Source organism: Dermacentor albipictus, chromosome 3 (assembly GCF_038994185.2).
Source record: "Dermacentor albipictus isolate Rhodes 1998 colony chromosome 3, USDA_Dalb.pri_finalv2, whole genome shotgun sequence".
Classification (NCBI taxonomy): domain Eukaryota; kingdom Metazoa; phylum Arthropoda; class Arachnida; order Ixodida; family Ixodidae; genus Dermacentor; species Dermacentor albipictus.
The window spans coordinates 31,753,627-31,771,964 of NC_091823.1; the positions used below are offsets into that span (position 1 = coordinate 31,753,627).

Consider the following 18,338-nt stretch of genomic DNA (forward strand, 5'->3'; position numbering starts at 1 on the left):
GAAACAATTTCCAGATATGGTAGTTCAGCACCAGTAACGAGCTCACTATCGCACTGCACGTAGTCCTCAAATGAAGTGTTGCCAGATCATGTTTGTTCTACTGAAATATTCTCTATTAAGAAATTTGCTTAAATGTAAGATTTTTTTTATAGAATGCATCGGAAAAATGTCAAGGATTTTCTAAAATATTCATTTAACTGACATTCGTACAACTGAGAGTTTAATGTAGCTCTCAAATATATGGTCCATCTTTACTGATAAAAAATTTGCTAGGCCTTGGTACATGGTGCGTGATGTCACGGTGAAGCTTGTGCATGAGCTTCAAATTGGCGTCACTGCTATAAAATGCCGATAGCATAGGCCTGTCTCATCTTGGGTATTTTAAGCCTCATCTCGCAGTATAACAGTGGCCTTTTTAGTATTGTGGAAGGGCAATTTACTAACACAACGCAAGCTATTTTCTCTTTAGTATCCCTTTAAGAGGACTACATTATAGGCAACAGCAATCCCAATTTGAGCAGTAGACGGAGGCTACATTTTGAAAAGTGACAAAGGAAGTGGCAGAATTACCTTATTCTGCACAGTCGACAGATCCTCGCCACCCGTGTAGTGTGGATCAAGCACCAGGTAGTGTGCCTCACCCGTTTTGCTGTCGAAAGCTATTCCAATGATAGTGTGCGCCAGCATCCCACCTCCTGCACAGCAAAAGAGAAACAAAAAAAGAAAAAGAAAATTGTCATCTCCAGGGTGTCTGCAAAGTTGGCATTAACAAATTCCCTGAGTGTTCCAGGTTTTCCCAGAGTGCCTTTGCCAAATTCCCTGAGTGATGCAGAACTACGTTTTATGTCAAGACGGGCTGAAACCATATCGCCCGATGCTGTCACTCTCTAGTAAGCATACGACAAATTCGAAGAAAAACGACTTAGTCCAATTTTAATACTAAGGAGTAGTATTTATGTTATTCAAAAAGATAATAGAAGGGAAGAGTTAGTAAAAGGCACAGCAAATAAAACGTTTTCGAAAAAAATTGCAAATCGAGTCGGACATTCTCAAATATGAATAAAAAGGAGATGCATACAGAAGCAAATATTTTCGAATGTGAGCTATTTCTATCAACTGATAGCAAGCTCATGGGTACAAGGCCCAAACTTTGCCACAATTGAGATTCTCTCTCAACAGCTCGTAAGCCAACCTCAACTGTCCTGACATACTCTCAGCCCACGCACGATGCCTCAGTGTTGTGTTTCACTGGCTTGAAGAGTTTATTTTGGTTTGTATGAGGGACACCTGCATCTCGGCATCAGCCAACACTGTTTTTTGAGCTCAAGCTCCTTCAAATCGGCGGCAGCATGCTTCCTTTCCCGTTCATTCCTCAATGTGTAGGTCCTTTCTGTTCTTGTCCTCCTTCCGCCACTCGTTCGCCGCACAGACCACGTGAAGCATCTTCTTGGTCAGTTGCACAGTCCACGTCCGATTTTTCGAACTCCATAGTGTCCGCGTGAGCGTAAGAAAAATCGGCCAGTTGGAAAAAACATTCATGTCATTTACTACCCTTAAGGGCTCAAACCGCTACAGGCACATTTGGAAACGCTCTAAAGGCCTGCCGGTACACGTATTAGGCATATCGATGCTCGTACTGCGACAAGAAATGCCGGTGCACGCGTTTGTAATTAAGGAATACGTAATGTGTCCCATAGCAATAGCCCCTTCCCACGCTTGTTATGCTTCACTGCAATACTTTTGCATATGCTTCACCAAGTAACATTTGTGTACGGAGGCGAAGCTGACTTTCGGGAACCGGCTTATGCAACGCACCGTGCTTTCCAAGCTTCTAAGCCAATCGCGAGGACCACAAAGGCGGAGTTCGTGCCATTGTTGACAGCAGTGAATTCTTTCAATAAAAAACACGGCATCCAATGGCAAGAAGCTTCATAGTGAACGTCGAAGCAGCTAGGCCTAGCGTTGCCGCCGTGGTGGCTGCGGCTGCCTGTGGATCTGCATGCGAGAGCGCCGGTTCGAGGCGGCAATGTAATCAAAATGGCAGCGATGGTCGCTTTGATTAATGCCGTTTCGTACCTGCGGTCACGGCAAAACCTCTGGAAAATAGGACGGTAATAAGTTCTTACGTCCGAAATTTCAGACGTTCTCATACATTGCCTCTACGGGGTGGTGCCGCGAAGCCGTCCAAATTATCGGGAATCCGGAAAGTCGGTCGCTGACTGTACACTGGCAACTCCTCCAGCCGACGACAGGGCGTAAAAGACTATTCATTACGATTCCTGTCTGTTACTCGAGCCAGCATTACCTCGACTTTCGACCCTTTCTATAACATTACAGCTAATTTTCCCTGATAGAAGCACAAATTCCCTGAGTTTTCCCTGAGTTTTACCAGACTACTCAAAATCCCTGAGAATTCCCGGTTGGTAGACATGCTGCATCTCTGCATATTCAACAAGGTATGTAACCCAGAAAGGCTCTGCACTGCACTGAGTGTGGCGATAACCACTCTTATGCACAATGTGATCTCTGCAATGGAGCAATCTTGCAATCTTATGCAATGGTGCGATCTCTTTAAAGAATGCATCATTGTATCAGATTACCATTATGAGCACACATTAGTGATATCGGGTGCCTTCCATGACGCCTTCCACGGACCTAGCCATTTCACTCCTTCCAATGGCAATGTCGCTCCTATCAGAGTGATCTTGTACCATTACTTCTGCACTTGCTTGTGTTCAACCTTAATACAGTCTAACCTCGTTATACTGAAACAGGGTAAAATGAAGCAAATGAAATTCCACTTGAAATTCCCATAGAGATGCATGTATTTAAAACCTCATTATAACAAAGGGAAAGTGTCCTGCCAATGCATGTAATGAACTATATTCATCTCCAAAACCCAAAAATACCAGGCCGTTGCACGCCGCGTACATCACTTTCTGCGGAGTTCAGCACTCGTTTGCTGCGACAGTTCAAAACGCCCGCCTGCCCGCATCAAATACATCGTCGAGCAGCACTGGTATTTCTCACTGCCACGCGTAGATGCCCACCATGTTGCCTACCGGCGCATAAGCACTACTGCAAGCTCACTAGTGCATTTCTCCACTGACCTCTCGCTCTTACGCGTGCTCGGTTGGGCAAGCCGCGCCCCGCTGCACAGCAACACGCGGTGGTGCAAAAGATTAGTGCAGTCACTTCTGCGCGGTGCACCGCGCAGGCAGGTGCAGATGGGCGTGGAGACCGAAATCGCCCCGGCACAATCTCGAGGGTCACTTGTAAGCCTGTGCGAGTTGAGGTCAGTGATCGCACCATGCTGCCCAGCTAGTACGACGGTGCATAAGGTTAGTACGTACACTTCTCTCTTTCTCTAAGGCATATCGCGCAGCCAGCTGCAGCTAGGCCTGGCCTTGGAGATCACTCCCAGCGCAATCTCAGGGGGGGGTCATGCCCATGCCATGCATTCACTTCACCCTCTCCCTGCGGCGTGCCGCGTGAGTTGTGTGACATGCTGCTCGACCACAACGAGTAGAGTAGAAAGCAGACGTGAAAGACAATCACAATGGAGCAGAAGGCAGCTACCTAAACGCTGTCGCGTCAGCTGCTAGGTCACTGGTTGCACATGTCAAAGATTCTTTCGTTGTCTTTATTCAAATTTCATCGCATGCCTCATCGTGTAGCGCTGCCACGGGCTGAAAAGTTTTCTTATTTTCATGTTTACATTTGTGCACCCAATCGGGCATATACTGCAGTAAATGGCAATAATGGAGATAATCAAGTAACGAATATAACAAAGTAATTTCGGCTCCCCCTTCAACTTCACTGTAACGAGGTTAGAGTGCAACACGAACGTGGCTATAATAAATTATCGGACTTAACAAAGCAAGTATAACAATTTGATGGGCCATGCTGTATTTCAATATTCTACTACTATAATGAAATTGAATATGCAATATCTGAGATATATATCAGTCACTGCAAAGTGAATGTTTGTATCACATCGAACACCCGCATGACCACATCAGTCATCTGCGCGGTCAATGCGATCACACAGTTCACATCATTCACACAGAGGCATCACGCTTGTGTTTCTTTCACACAGACCCAGCCACAGATTTTCTTTTTCTCTCTCTTTTCTTTTTTTGCCGATGTTGGCATGTTTTCTTAGAGCAAATATTAGGAAGTGAACAGCACTGATGTCCAGTTATAAGAAGAAAACACTGCCTATAATTTCTGGCACAAAAGTAACGATTACTGGCTAGTAATACTTACTGCAGGCAAATTAATTTTCAAGAGGATCATATTGTCATGACTTTCATGAATCGCCTACAGTTGACAATTAACTGGTTTTGTAAGCAAGTTGCACTGTTTGTCAAGTTCTAATTGTTGCATTGTATGCCTCTATATATTGTGAAGTTTAAGTTCAGCATATATTTAAAAGCACCACATTCGGCGAGAAGTTCTACACATTGAGCTCACAAATAAACTGTGTGCTTAATGGCATAAATGATTTTAAAAAGTTTTAGATTTCTGCTTGTTACTATAGCAAATTGGCAATGACATGAAAGAAATTAAAATGTACTATTTCTTCTAGTCAAAATATGACTAAAAAGAACTTGTTAATATTCACAGTAAATCTTTCGTTTATCAACATTCTGCATTTTGTACATTGCATTCTATTTGAAAATTGAGCACATTCTTTATTGCAATGGAGAGGAATTAGTACTTAGAAGTTTAACGGTGCATGCTGACATAGATTAGCTATACAGGGTGTATTTTTTTCTAGCTGCACCAAATTTTTATTATTAGAAAAATATAAATCACGGTAACGTTATGTTTACCATTCGAGTGTGCGGATTGGCAGCCTCTAGGTACAGAGCAAGTTGCACAATTATGCACGTAATTAGTGAAGTTATGGCAATTAACTTTCTAATTGTCAACAATAGGTGGCTATAGCAAATGAGTAGTTTGTGGCCTGTCCTCGACACTACCTATACGACCAATTAAATTTTGAATAGCGGATTTCATGTGGGAGCTATGCGAACAATTCGTTCCCCTTGGCAGGCTCCTTGAAACTGAAACTGTCTGGAAAAAGGGCATCTGTGTATTTGATAACGCGGCACGTCGACTCACCAATCATGACTGGAGTGCCATGTTTCTCAAAGTGTGCCAGAAGTTCACGACTCTTGGTTGGCAGTTCAGCGCCAGAGCTCACAAACATAGTTCGACATTCCACCTGCGAAAATCCATGGTTAACATGACCCACAATACTACATGAAAACTAGGGGTCTTCAAACAGCAAAATTTTCAAGCATAATCTAATATGAACAGTTTATAATATGTGCACTTCAAATGTTGATTACTGAATATTTTTCTGCTTCTAATTTAGAAAAGAAAAGGAACGGTAGTAGAATAAAAACGTTATTCAGCATTTCTTTCAATACTATGTGCAATCATATCTGGATGTCTATACGACTGGACAAATTATAACAAAACATAAAAGGCCAACCTGAAATGGCCACTTTAAGCAGCCAATAAACTGTATGCATGAGCCCTTTCCTTTGACAAGCAGGCTCCAATGATCATTATTTAGTATTTGCACATATTCAGCCATGATTAAATACTGCAAGAAATAAAATATACTATTAAATTTTCGAGTCAAATAATTTTGACACAAGACTAAAGTATCCAATTCATGTTTGAAATTCTGATGGTGGTGGCGTTGGTGGCCGTGATGTTGCTACAGGTAGGGTTAGCCTCGCGGACCTAGCTGGCAATTGCTTTGCCTCAGCGTCTCTACCAGTGCCAAATATGCCACCACGAGTTGATCAATCCAGCCTACCTCAAAAACGTGAGAAGAATGCGCGACACTTCAATCTGCGCTATCCGCAGTCTTTCTGTGAACACTAACTCTTTGACATGCTCTCAACTTTCACACAGTACTATGAAAACTATTGTCAATGATCATTGTACAAATTGGCAAGTAGCAATGTGCCCAAACTTTTGTGCAATAAATCTTCTATGAACCCTTTTCATAATTGCAAAGCTAGCTTTTCTGCAAGGCAGTTTACCAAACAAATTATTTTCACAGTCATTTCTTGCAATCATCGCATCATCGTACAGTTTATACAATCATCGCACAGTTTGCTTGTCTGATGACAGAGAAAATGTAGACGTGGCTCTTATGATGAAACCTTGCAAAAGAGACAAGCCCCAGTATATGCAGCTAGTACTCAGTCTTCATTTGAACAATGACTGGTGCCACCACTAGTTCATCAAGTGTGCTTTGCAGAGAAGTGCACTTGCAAATTAGTTGGGCGTTTTGGTGCCAAGGAGACTCTGGCTATGATACCCCAGACACAAATTGGAAAATGGCAAATTATTCTGTTACAGGCAACACTAACCAGTCTACTGCGATGCTTCACAAGGACGAAAAGAGGCACTAGGAATGAGTTGAGTATTTAATCAAAGCCTGCAATGTCCTCAAAAACCTTGCAATCAGATGTTTCCGATAATGCCAGATGCTGCTCCTTAGCACAATATTCAAAAGCAAGAATTGTTTACAAACTTTCTAAGGCATTCGAATTTCAATCTTTAATTTCGTATTACAATGTGACAGGTCATTTTTCATAATATCAGATAGTAAAGTGTCCTATATTTCTTTGTCAAACTCCAAAAGCAACTCCTGTTTTAAAATTTTACCAGGAGTTAATTACAAATGCTGACAACCAAAACTACAAATTATCTTATTTATCGTGCTTCATCACAGATTCACCGAGTCACCCCAAAGTTTTTTTCTAACACAATAACTTAGCAAAGAGGTAAAAGTAATAAGTAGCTACGCATAAATTCTGATGACTTTTGTGCATTAATCTACAAAAGTAATTATGCCTCAGCAGAGCACAATCAGAGTTATAAAGGGACACTAACAGCAAACTTTAAGGAAGGCTTAAGAGACATATTAACACTACAAGGCGTTCAGAGAATGTCACACTTTTAATGAGAACAAAAGCAGCAAAATGATGTGGACTTAAGCAAGGTGTTGCTACTGTGAAAATACGATGCCTGCTCTCATAATATATTGTGTCCCTTATTTACATGCTAAATGTTGTCAACCACTCATGATTAAAAAGCTCATTACATTGCATTTCAAAATGAAAAGGAAGGAAGCAGTTTGACCGATTTTACTAAACTTTCCTGCTAATAATACTACTTCCCCACACCATGCTGTAGGAATGTGGCACCATCTCTGTATAAGCCTCTGACTTAAGGCAGGTAGTAGTGCATAGTACAGTAGTGGAACAGCCATTTCACCTTTTGGTGTAGGTCCTGGTGCAGGCAAAAAAAAAAAATTTGGCACAGTGGCATCCGTCGAAGAAAAATATGCAAATGACGAACCGGACGACTCCAACAGGCCCATACATTTTCTCACTATAGAGTAAGAAACTCTTTGGACGGGCCTCTGCTTCCTTCTACGATGATAATGATAGTGTGCTATTGGTTTCGACTTCAGCTTTGCTAGCTGCAAAGCATTGAGGGAAGGAGGGTTTCGCTTCTATGCATGTTTTGGCACAGGCTCGGCACAATTTTAGACTAAAATGCCGTTTTGGCATAGCATGGCACAAAGGGTTGCTCTTGGCACAGTTTGGTGGAATTGGCGCAGCTGTTCCACCACTGATAGTAAAGCATTACCTCTGAGATTGTCTACACCCATTAGGATGCCTCCATAAGTAACTCCGTTCATCGCACACATTTTGAATTGTTGAGGAATTCTGTGGCATGTTCAGGCAAAATTCTCCCCGACACTGAGGTCTTGGCATAAACAGATTCTATGCAGTGTTCAGAAGGATAATCAAACTATCTAGATTGATTTAATGTTTGTAATTTGTGTACAATTCTTGCCTCGGAAATGAAAGTAATATGTTGCATGTGGCAGCTTAAAAAATCTAGTTGTATGATGAATATTTTTCTCCTTAAAAGTGAACCAAGGACAAACCACACTATGTCCTGCATGATACATCACAAGACAAAGAAACGAGAATATCAGAACTAAATAGAAAGGGCCTTGTACCAGCTTCTATGGATGAATTATTAAAGGAAAGGAACACTGTGAAATGTTTACAAGTTCATATAGTTCTGTGGGCACCACCAATTAATGCAGGGCAACATATTGCAGTTCTACAACTGGCCCGGTAACAGTACTTTACTTATTGCCGATCTAAAGTGCTTAAGAGATATAAAAGCTTTTTAAGGCAGAAAGAACGCAAGAACGAAATGAGGTGGCTTACACCGAGTAGCTTGTTGAGACAGTAGCCAACCTCTTGGGAGCCAATCCACTGTTTTGAGCCAACAAATGAAGAAGGCTTGTCTCCAATGTCCACCAGTATCTAAACAGGCATAAAGAGGAGAATACATTCAAACTTCAGTATATTATGATCACGAATATTACAAGCTATCGGATATAATGAAATCACTATAGAATTCAAAAAAATGTTTTGCCGATGTCAGCTGTATGCTAATAACAAAGGCACAGCTCAAACCTCAATAGAGATCAAGCATGCCTGGTATTCCGGTACATGCAGGCAGATTGCGTGGATTGCCAGATGAGCAGAGGCATAAACGTGAGCAGCCAGAGTGGTGGCACACAGCTCAACCAGATAAATACAGAGTTAATACTGCAGTAACCAAGTATATTCTACTTCACTGCTGGTGTTCATTTTAGGCAGTAGTATAATTGTGAACACTGCTGAAAATTTAGATCAGCAGCAAAGTACAGTTTATACCATTCATAACCTAATCGCTTATAGTGCAGGACTAGTATAATGCGGTCTTTCCTGACTACTGCTTACCTTTCCATAGCACTCAATCTATATGTGGTGCTTGTCAGTGGCGTGCGGTACACATGCAACGTGTCTGCATTGTCGCTCTTTGGCTCTTCAGTTTGTGAGCGGAAAGTAAATATCGTCATGCACTAATTGTTTTGAACACAGACAGGGTTGTAAAAATGCACTAATTATCAGGCATGCTAGAAAAACAAATTCCGATGGTAAAATCAATTTGTTGTTTTTTACAACTCCAGCACCGCAGAAAAATCATTTGAGGCTGCGAGTGCGTTTCGCATTTGCCCATCACAAATTGGAGATATTGTGTGTGCGGCTTTGATTCTGCAACACTGTCAGTTTGTGTCAACTGTCAGTTTGTGTCACTTCTGTCAACGCTGTCAATTGTTCCGCAAATTCATCAGTTTGGAATGTCGTCCACACGCAAACTTTCAATGCTCCTGCCAGCATGCGCACATACATACTACAAAGTTTTTCTGTATGCGTTTACAGTAGTTGCTGGCTGATTGCTCACGAAAACCCATTGAATGCCTACGAACACCGCTTAGCGCACGCTGCGATCAGTTCAGTTTGTGTATGTGATCCCACACCAGATGAACATGTCTATAGGCACGAACATATGTCAAGGATGGGCTTTCTGCGACGGCTTGCTGCCTGAAACCCCCACTGACTAGGCCTAACCAGCACAGTCTCATCAGGAATTGCCGGCTCAAGTTGCAGTTTGGTGCAGAGTCAATGAAATGCCTCGCAGTGATTCTGCGCCATTTGGAAAGCTGCGGAACCACCTTACCAATGAAAGTGAAGGCACATCCCAATCTAGATTCCCAGACATACGTGGCTGGGAATGCACAGCATTTAAAACATCTTGTTTGCTTATAGTGCAGTACTGCTTATAGTGTGGAAACTCACGACTTCGGCGACTTACATTATAAGCGGTCTATGCTGTATTGGTCACTGCAATATTATTATTGCTAGTTTATCCATGTACTCAGTAATAAAATATGTATAAAACAGTACATATAAAAATTGTGTTGCTTTATTACCTAAAAAAGTTATTTGCTTCTTTGGCCTCAAAATGAGTCATTCTGAAGAGTATAAATCTGCAATAAAAATGGAACCATGGGAAGATGTACTTGTCCAAAAAAAGATATGACCCTCGAAGGGTTAAATGAAACTACAGTTGCTTTCATCAATGCTGTCGGCAGCGAAGTGCAAACCAGATAAGCTGCCTTGCATGATAGCCGCAGAATTTGCGCTACCCATCTGCGAGGCGGCCAAGTGCCTTTATATGGCGTCAATGTTAAATTTCACAATAAAATTCTGCACCGAAATTTTTTGCGCATCCTGTCAATTTCATTGTAGAGTTACAGCTCGGTTTTCGCATGTAAAACCTTAGCATTTAGGTTATGTAATATAATTTGAGTGCGTTGGAATTAGGAAATAAGTCGAGTTGGACAGGCCATGTAAGGTGCAGAAAAGATAACCAATGGTTTATTACAGCAACAGAGTGGATGCCAAGAGAAGAGAAATGCAGTTGGGAACAGCAGTAGTTGGGCGGTCAGATGAGATTAGTAAATTTGAATACAGGTTTGGTCGATGCAGAACACCGGGAAAGATGGACACCTCCGGAAAAGCCATCTGTTTTGAAGTGCACGTGAGATGATAATAGAACAGCAATGTTTAAAACTGGCGAGTCTCCTGCGGCCACATAAGCCTGGCACGATGAAGGCCGAAAGCAAAGAAGGGCTCCCACCTGTTGTATTTCACGGTGGGTGGGAGTGGCGCACTCAGTGTACCCTTGCAGCTGGAACCAGGAGATGACGGTCTGCAGTGAACGATAGGCGCAGCCCCAACCATTGTCATCCAACCGATCCTGTTGGTAGTGCCGGTACCTGTACTGGCCAAACACCAGCCGCACTTCACATCCTGTGCATGAAAGAAGCCGAAAACATCACTACTACATCAAACATCATCACAAGACTTGAGGTTTTGAATTCCCTTCAAAATTTCGAGGTAAGCGAAATTTTGAAAGTTTACATTCACTTTTGCATACATTTAATTTTTATAATTATTTTTGTCAAGTTCTTCGAGGTTCAAGTATTCTAGTCCTTTTTTAGCTGCGATTTTTCTATTACCTTGTGCTCCTTTGCACTTCACCTCAGGCATTCAGCTAATGCCTCTACTTTATTTTCCTTTGCTAATTACTTGACAGCTCAGCATCCTTGGCCATTACTTACACTTTCATGGCCTTAAAGGGACATTTAAGGTGAATATTATGTGAAGCCAAAGTGGTAGGTTAGTGCCCAAGAATTTTAAGGTGTCAATAATATAATGAACAGAGCATTAGCAATTGAGAAACTCAGGTAAATGCAGGACATGATTAGAGACTCCCCCGGGACATTCAAGTACTTGCCCTATGACGAAGGCACTCCTCATTCAAATTCTGTCACTAGTGCTCAACCACCCATTATAAAAACATTGTACTGCATTATAAGACGAAAGAAAATGCTACTCGTCCAGTTCTATTTCATTTTTAGAAAAAAGAACTCACTGACACTACCCTTGACAACGATGCGAGTGGTCGAAAGGCTTCATTTTCACTCGACTCTGCGCTGCTCGTGCTTTTGAGTTTGTAGTTTCATTATTCGCTGGTTTTTCTGGCTTGTGAAACTCTCAAAAACTGCAAATAGCCGAGAATTCCGCATCCATGTGATGTTGGAGGATGCCTGAATGGTTCATACCACTATAGCTACACTGTAGCTATAGTGGCCGCTACGTCTTGGTTTGGTTTCTTTATGGCTGTGAATTTGCGTATTGTGCAAAAAACCGTACCGTCGTCTGTCGAGGGTTGTTTTACCCACCGACGCCATCAACGGGCGGTGATGGTGTATGCAACATCACCGCTCCCCAATAAGGTGGCAGGATATTTGAATTGAGATAAAGGTATTCGGAGCCTTCAGATTAAATTTTGTCATAAACTAAGTCTTTTCTTGGCAAGCATTGCGACAAGCACTGCGAGGTTTCTTGGATAGTATTTAAACAGACTATGTTGATTTAGTATTCGCCTTTAGTGTCTCTTTAATAGAACAATTAGCAGGCAACTTTATTAGTTCAATGTACACAAAAAGCACCAAATGACCCTAACAATGCAAGCTGATGCAAGTCATCGGCATGTGGTTTAGACTACGCCTGTGAACTTGTCAGGCTGTAAAAAGACAACCTTCTCTTTTATTCATTTCTTTTTGTTCAGAGATCCCACTGTTAGTATTCTTTATATGTGAAATATAAAGATTGATTGATTGACTGACTGATTAATTGATTGGTTCGTTGATTGACTGATTGATTCAGTCCTGCCTAGCAGCCATGACCGACCGACCGACCGACCGACCGACCGACCGACCGACCGACCGACCGACCGACCGACCGACCGACCGACCGACCGACCGACCGACCGACCGACCGACCGACCGACCGACCGACCGACCGACCGACCGACCGACCGACCGACCGACCGACCGACCGACCGACCGACCGACCGACCGACCGACCGACCGACCGACCGACCGACCGACCGACCGACCGACCGACCGACCGACCGACCGACCGACCGACCGACCGACCGACCGACCGACCGACCGACCGACCGACCGACCGACCGACCGACCGACCGACCGACCGACCGACCGACCGACCGACCGACCGACCGACCGACCGACCGACCGACCGACCGACCGACCGACCGACCGACCGACCGACCGACCGACCGACCGACCGACCGACCGACCGACCGACCGACCGACCGACCGACCGACCGACCGACCGACCGACCGACCGACCGACCGACCGACCGACCGACCGACCGACCGACCGACCGACCGACCGACCGACCGACCGACCGACCGACCGACCGACCGACCGACCGACCGACCGACCGACCGACCGACCGACCGACCGACCGACCGACCGACCGACCGACCGACCGACCGACCGACCGACCGACCGACCGACCGACCGACCGACCGACCGACCGACCGACCGACCGACCGACCGACCGACCGACCGACCGACCGACCGACCGACCGACCGACCGACCGACCGACCGACCGACCGACCGACCGACCGACCGACCGACCGACCGACCGACCGACCGACCGACCGACCGACCGACCGACCGACCGACCGACCGACCGACCGACCGACCGACCGACCGACCGACCGACCGACCGACCGACCGACCGACCGACCGACCGACCGACCGACCGACCGACCGACCGACCGACTGACGGACCGACCGACCGACCGACCGACTGACTGACTGATTGATTCAGTCCTGTCTAGCAGCCACAAAAACTGAAAGATACAAATTAAAGTATAAGTGAAGATTTTTCCCCCGCCGTTCAGAACGCCTGCAAACATCTTATCGCCTATCCTAAAAGTCAATCTACGCCTTTTTCCATGCATTTCAAGACACTCGTTATTGGCTTCCAGCACAATGAATATGACGAATCAATGAAAACAGTAAAGATATTCAATCGCAATCACTGTGCAAAATGTGTGCAGATAATAACTGCCCTTCCGCCCCAAGGAAGAACATTTTCTTATCTGTTGTTTCACTAATGCCCGCAGTTTCATTCCCAAACATGATGTAATATCAGATCATTCCCAAACATGATGTAATATCAGATCCCATGACGTCACATAACAGCAAGTTGCTAGTTCTAATGGAAACATGGCTCACAAGAGAAGTTAGTCAAGAAGAAGTAGTGTCTGACTTGTCAGACTTTGAAGTTTATCCCTGTGACTGTCAAGGGGCATGCTGAGGTGGAGTTCTTATTGCCTGCAGTCAGCAGATATCCTGTACACCAATTATCATTTCTTAAACTTGGAAATACTACGGCTTCTTATTCACTCTTCCCCTTGATATGTATTGCTAGGGGTGTGCTACAGGCCACCTACCAGTAACCCAAACTTCTCCCTGGAACTAAACAGTATCTTATGCCAGATTACAGCAAGCCATCCTAATGCTCATATACTTCTGTTCGGCGACTTCAACTTCTCCAGTATTGATTGGAGTGACCCGACTTCTGCAATAAACAACACAGAGGCAAAGACTTTGTCGACCTGTGTTTGAATATTTACTTATCACAACATATCTTAGAGCCAACACAAGTAACACACGACTGTGCAAACATTTTGGTACTTATACTTACTGGCCATCCAGAGACCTTATCATCGGTTACCTACCTCTGTCCTATCAGTGACCACAGTGTAACTGTTGCTAAATTTGACTTTGCCTCAGTGCTGCATGTTACTTCCAGCAAAATTATCAGCCTCCCGGATAAAGCATGCTTTGGAGCTCTAAATGAAGAATTGTAAACTTTCTTAGCAGTCTTCAAAACCTAATTTAATGAACGATCTGTTCAAGACAACTGGGCACTGTTTAAAAATAAAATGAATGAACTAGCAAACAGGTATATTCCAAAAATAATGTTCTACGCTAATCATCAGAACCCCTATTTTACTAATAATGTAAAAAAGTTAGAAAATAACCACATCATCATCATCGCCATTATCATCAGCCTGGTTTATGTCCACTTCAGGATGAAGGCCTCTCCGTGCGATCTCCAATTACTCCTGTCCTGCACCAACCGATTCGAACTAGCGCCCGTGAATTTCCCAATTTCATCGCTCCACCAAGTCTAAGAACAAAATAACAATATATATATATATATATATATATATATATATATTGTGGGAGTCCTTCGGTCTACCGGGGCGCAGTCGCTGCTGTGCCTAAGGCTCCGGACTTATTCGCCATTGCGAGGAAAACCTCTCCCAAATGCCTACCCCTCGACCGCGCGCCGTTTTCCCCGGGCGCCGCGGCCGCGTCCCGTGACGTCATGCTACGCGGCCCTGCGATTGGGTCGTGGGGCGTGACGTAGGGAAGAAGCCCCGACTGGGGACGATCGCCGTGCGCGGGGGAGTTGGGCTGCGGCAGGGGCGAGCGCCGGTCACGAGAGGCAAGCTGCAAGGTACGTGAGCGACCAGCTATTTGCGTCCCCCAACGCCCCGGCCTGGGGACGTTCACGTGCTTTGTCAGCTTGCGTAAGTGTGGCTTGCTGAGTGGCTTTGCGTTCCGCCCTTGCGGTAGTCACAGGTGCTCAGTGCGTCACATTTTGCGTGTCCGAACCGTCGCAGACCATTGTCGGTGACGGGAAGCGCTAGGTAGCGTTTGCGAACGCATTTCGGCCCGCGCGCGTAAACCATTGTTCGACGCGGCGTGTACCCCGCCTTCCTCGCCATCGGGAACCGCGGGCGCCGAGTGTACTCCGTGTGTTTGGGTGCAGTCTGGCACATGTTGGCCATTGGGGATCAATAAACGCCTTAACTGTCCTGGACGCCGTGTGTTCCTGGGAGAGCGCCCATGCATACGGCCAGAGCCGTCCAGGTCTTTCGGCTCGGTGCTCGAACCTGCGGTGGGTCTATCGCCGTGCGCCGTCGTGCCGCGTCGTGAGGCTTCACTTCTCGGGGGCCACTTGGCGACGCCGTGCGCGGAGACGTACTGTGAGCCCACAATATATATATATATATATATATATATATATATATATATATATATATATATATATATATATATATATATATATATATATATATATATATATACACACACACACACAGGTATCCTGCACACTGTGGAAATCGAAGTAAGCAAAGCATTCTGTGCTGTTTGTTTTGATTGAGGACAAAAGTGGTGAGGTATGTTAAACATTACCTTGAGTGGCCCACAGCTGTTTGTCCGCTTAGTACACAGAACACACAGTGAGATGTGTTTGCTTGAGACATTGTTGGGTGCCCTTGTTGATAACCTTCGAGGTGGTTAGCACTGCCATTGCCTCACATGGCACATTGCATTGTGGCAGAAGTGTTAAATATTAACTGAATTGTGGGGCTGTGCATGCCAAAACCACAATCTGACTGTGAGGCACACATTAGTGGTGAACTACTGATTATTTTTGACACCATGATGTTCCTTAACATGCACCTAAATTTAAGTGCACAAGCGTTTTTGTATTTCCCTCCCGTCAAAATGCAGCTGCCGTATTTTGTATTTCCCTCCCGTCAAAATAAAACTTAACTGAACTTAACTAATTAAACATTGTCATAGACGGCTAAATAATCAGAGTTCTCGTAAATATACATGACAGCTTTGCAACAGTTCTGAATTACTATCAATGATCATCTTAAGGTGGCTATGAGTGTTCCAGACAGCAGGTGACCTGTTCTGGGGCCTCCAGTGGCACCTCTCAAACTACCAATTGGCTGCCTGTCCCTTTCACAGAGCTGAAAACTATAGTATTCACCTGCTGGGGGGTTGAGGCCAACATGTACATTGCGAAGATAAGGGTCGGATGCCAGGTCATCAGGGAATGCATAGACATTGGACTTGCGAAATTGTGGCCTGTCCTCAGGCAGAAGGAGCAGCCGATGCAGCTGACGACGGCAAGGCACTGCATAGGCATACACCACGGAGACACTATAGCAATTCACTCTAAAAACATGTGGCTCATGTTCCACATGTGTGTGTCTATTATTATAGCAGTGCTGTAGACAACAATTTGAGTAAGCCATTCAGATATTTTCCAGAGAAAGTTATGGAAGTTATGTAAAATGTGCTGTACAGTGAAACCCACTTATAATGCACTGACAACAATGATCTAGTGGTCATAAACAAAAAAATCAATTATGCTACAATTTAGAGACCCTACACAAATACAAAAAAATGGCTATTTTTCATAGTACTATCATAACTAGGGGTTTGTGAATATCGAACAGTAGATTTTGAATTGAATATTGAATGGAACCTAGAAAAAAATGCCATATATCGATTTGAATATTTTCAGCAAATTTAATGCTTACAAATTTTGGGCAAGAAAATGCAGTGCTACACATGTTCGGGAATCTTCTAGCATAGTATAACAAGAATGTTGCAACCTATCACCAACTTATGTACACAGAAATCAAGATATACAGTACAGTCTACACTTATTAAAGGAAACACCAAATTAGTATGCGAGCACTGATTACATCTCAGTTTTAATATATGAAGATCTGGAAAATATTTTATCAGTAGAATTTTTGTTGAACAGAATCGAGTACTTTTCTTCCTCTGGAACTAATGAATTCTCCAAAATACAGAAAGGCTATCCCAACTTTATGGCAGGTGGCTTATTGTAAGGTCAACCTAAGCAACAGACGAAAGGACTGCACCATCATGTGACGGGATCACAACTCTGCATTAAGCCGGTGCTGACGGTAAAGAGCAAGTAGTCCGCGCCATTTTATTGTCAAGTTCAGAGTGATTTGCCACCTGTCAAAGATTCGTCGATTTGGAGGGTCATGGTAAGTTTGCGCGACACTAGCACGTTATTCTATTGTGTGCATTTGTAATTTTTTCCTCACAAACTACATACAAAGAAGCACACAAAACTCGAACTGTGATAACTCAATGTGGACAACTTTGTTGTTATGCCATGCACTCGCTTTCGTTTGTGAGGCAGTTTGTCGGCTTTCTGAATGTCTCAAAGCTGCTGCAAATAATACCCCTGACACACGGGCAAAAGTAAAGTCCTTTCCAGTAAACCCCTTTTGCTACTCTTAAGGACCCTTTGCAGAAAGGAGTTGCGCCGATGACACACGGCACCGCACTGAACTTCTTTAGGTAGTTCCTCAGATGAACGCCGCAAGAAAAATAGCGCTGACTGTTAAAGCCACAAGAGAGAAAACATTCTTAAAAAGCTGCGTATTTAATTATACTTAGCTACTGTAGAACCTAAAAATATATTTTTTTCATTGTTGATGGCCAATAATGCTTATAGTCGTTTATTTTATTCGCGTTTTTGCGTTGTTAGCAGCCATTTAACTTGGTCCAGCAACTAAGTGCAGCCGGTGTTTTGCTGTGCGTGCTGTTTATTCTGGTGATGCCCACGTTTCTGTCGTCCTTTTTCACGTCTTTGTGGTCCCTTCCTTTGTGCGCGCAGGCGTAACGTGTTTTATTCAATGTGTTATTCCAACAACTGTGGTTTCTTCTGGGCATTTCCTGCGGGCGCTGATTGTGCAGTCTCCATCTCGCGACATGAACACACCACATGCGCGCAGCAAACAACGACGACACTGTCGGAATTCAACATGGCGGCACTAGCAACGTTATGCGAGCGTTTGAGAGTATAGCTAGAGGAAATCTTCACTATTCGACAAATTGTGTTACCGCTAACAATTAAAACATTTTCGCAGGTTAAAAAAAATACCTATCGGCACCGTAGTTGTGTGGCAGGTTTCCTTCTATTGACGAGTTGTGCACGCTGTGTGCGAGAGTAACTCCTTTTCCGCTCGAAAAGTAGTTGCGCGATGTCCTTTCCCGAAAAGGAACTTTGCCGTAAAGGAGATACTCCTTTGTCGTGTGTCACTGCACTTGAACGCCTTTCCGGTAGATGTCCCCTT

General features: G+C 44.1%; 1 protein-coding gene across 1 annotated transcript in view; it reads right to left on the reverse strand.

The window, feature by feature from the left end:
- Window positions 1-18,338, reverse strand: part of Ufsp2 (UFM1 specific peptidase 2) — a 42,679-nt gene that overhangs the window by 1,746 nt on the left and 22,595 nt on the right. The window contains exons 8-12 of the mRNA XM_065433619.2: window positions 16,202-16,348; window positions 10,591-10,763; window positions 8,286-8,384; window positions 5,131-5,233; window positions 571-695 (exon numbers count right to left, since the gene is read on the reverse strand). Coding sequence (XP_065289691.2) covers window positions 571-695; window positions 5,131-5,233; window positions 8,286-8,384; window positions 10,591-10,763; window positions 16,202-16,348 — 647 coding nt within the window. The remainder of the gene's footprint in view (window positions 1-570; window positions 696-5,130; window positions 5,234-8,285; window positions 8,385-10,590; window positions 10,764-16,201; window positions 16,349-18,338) is intronic.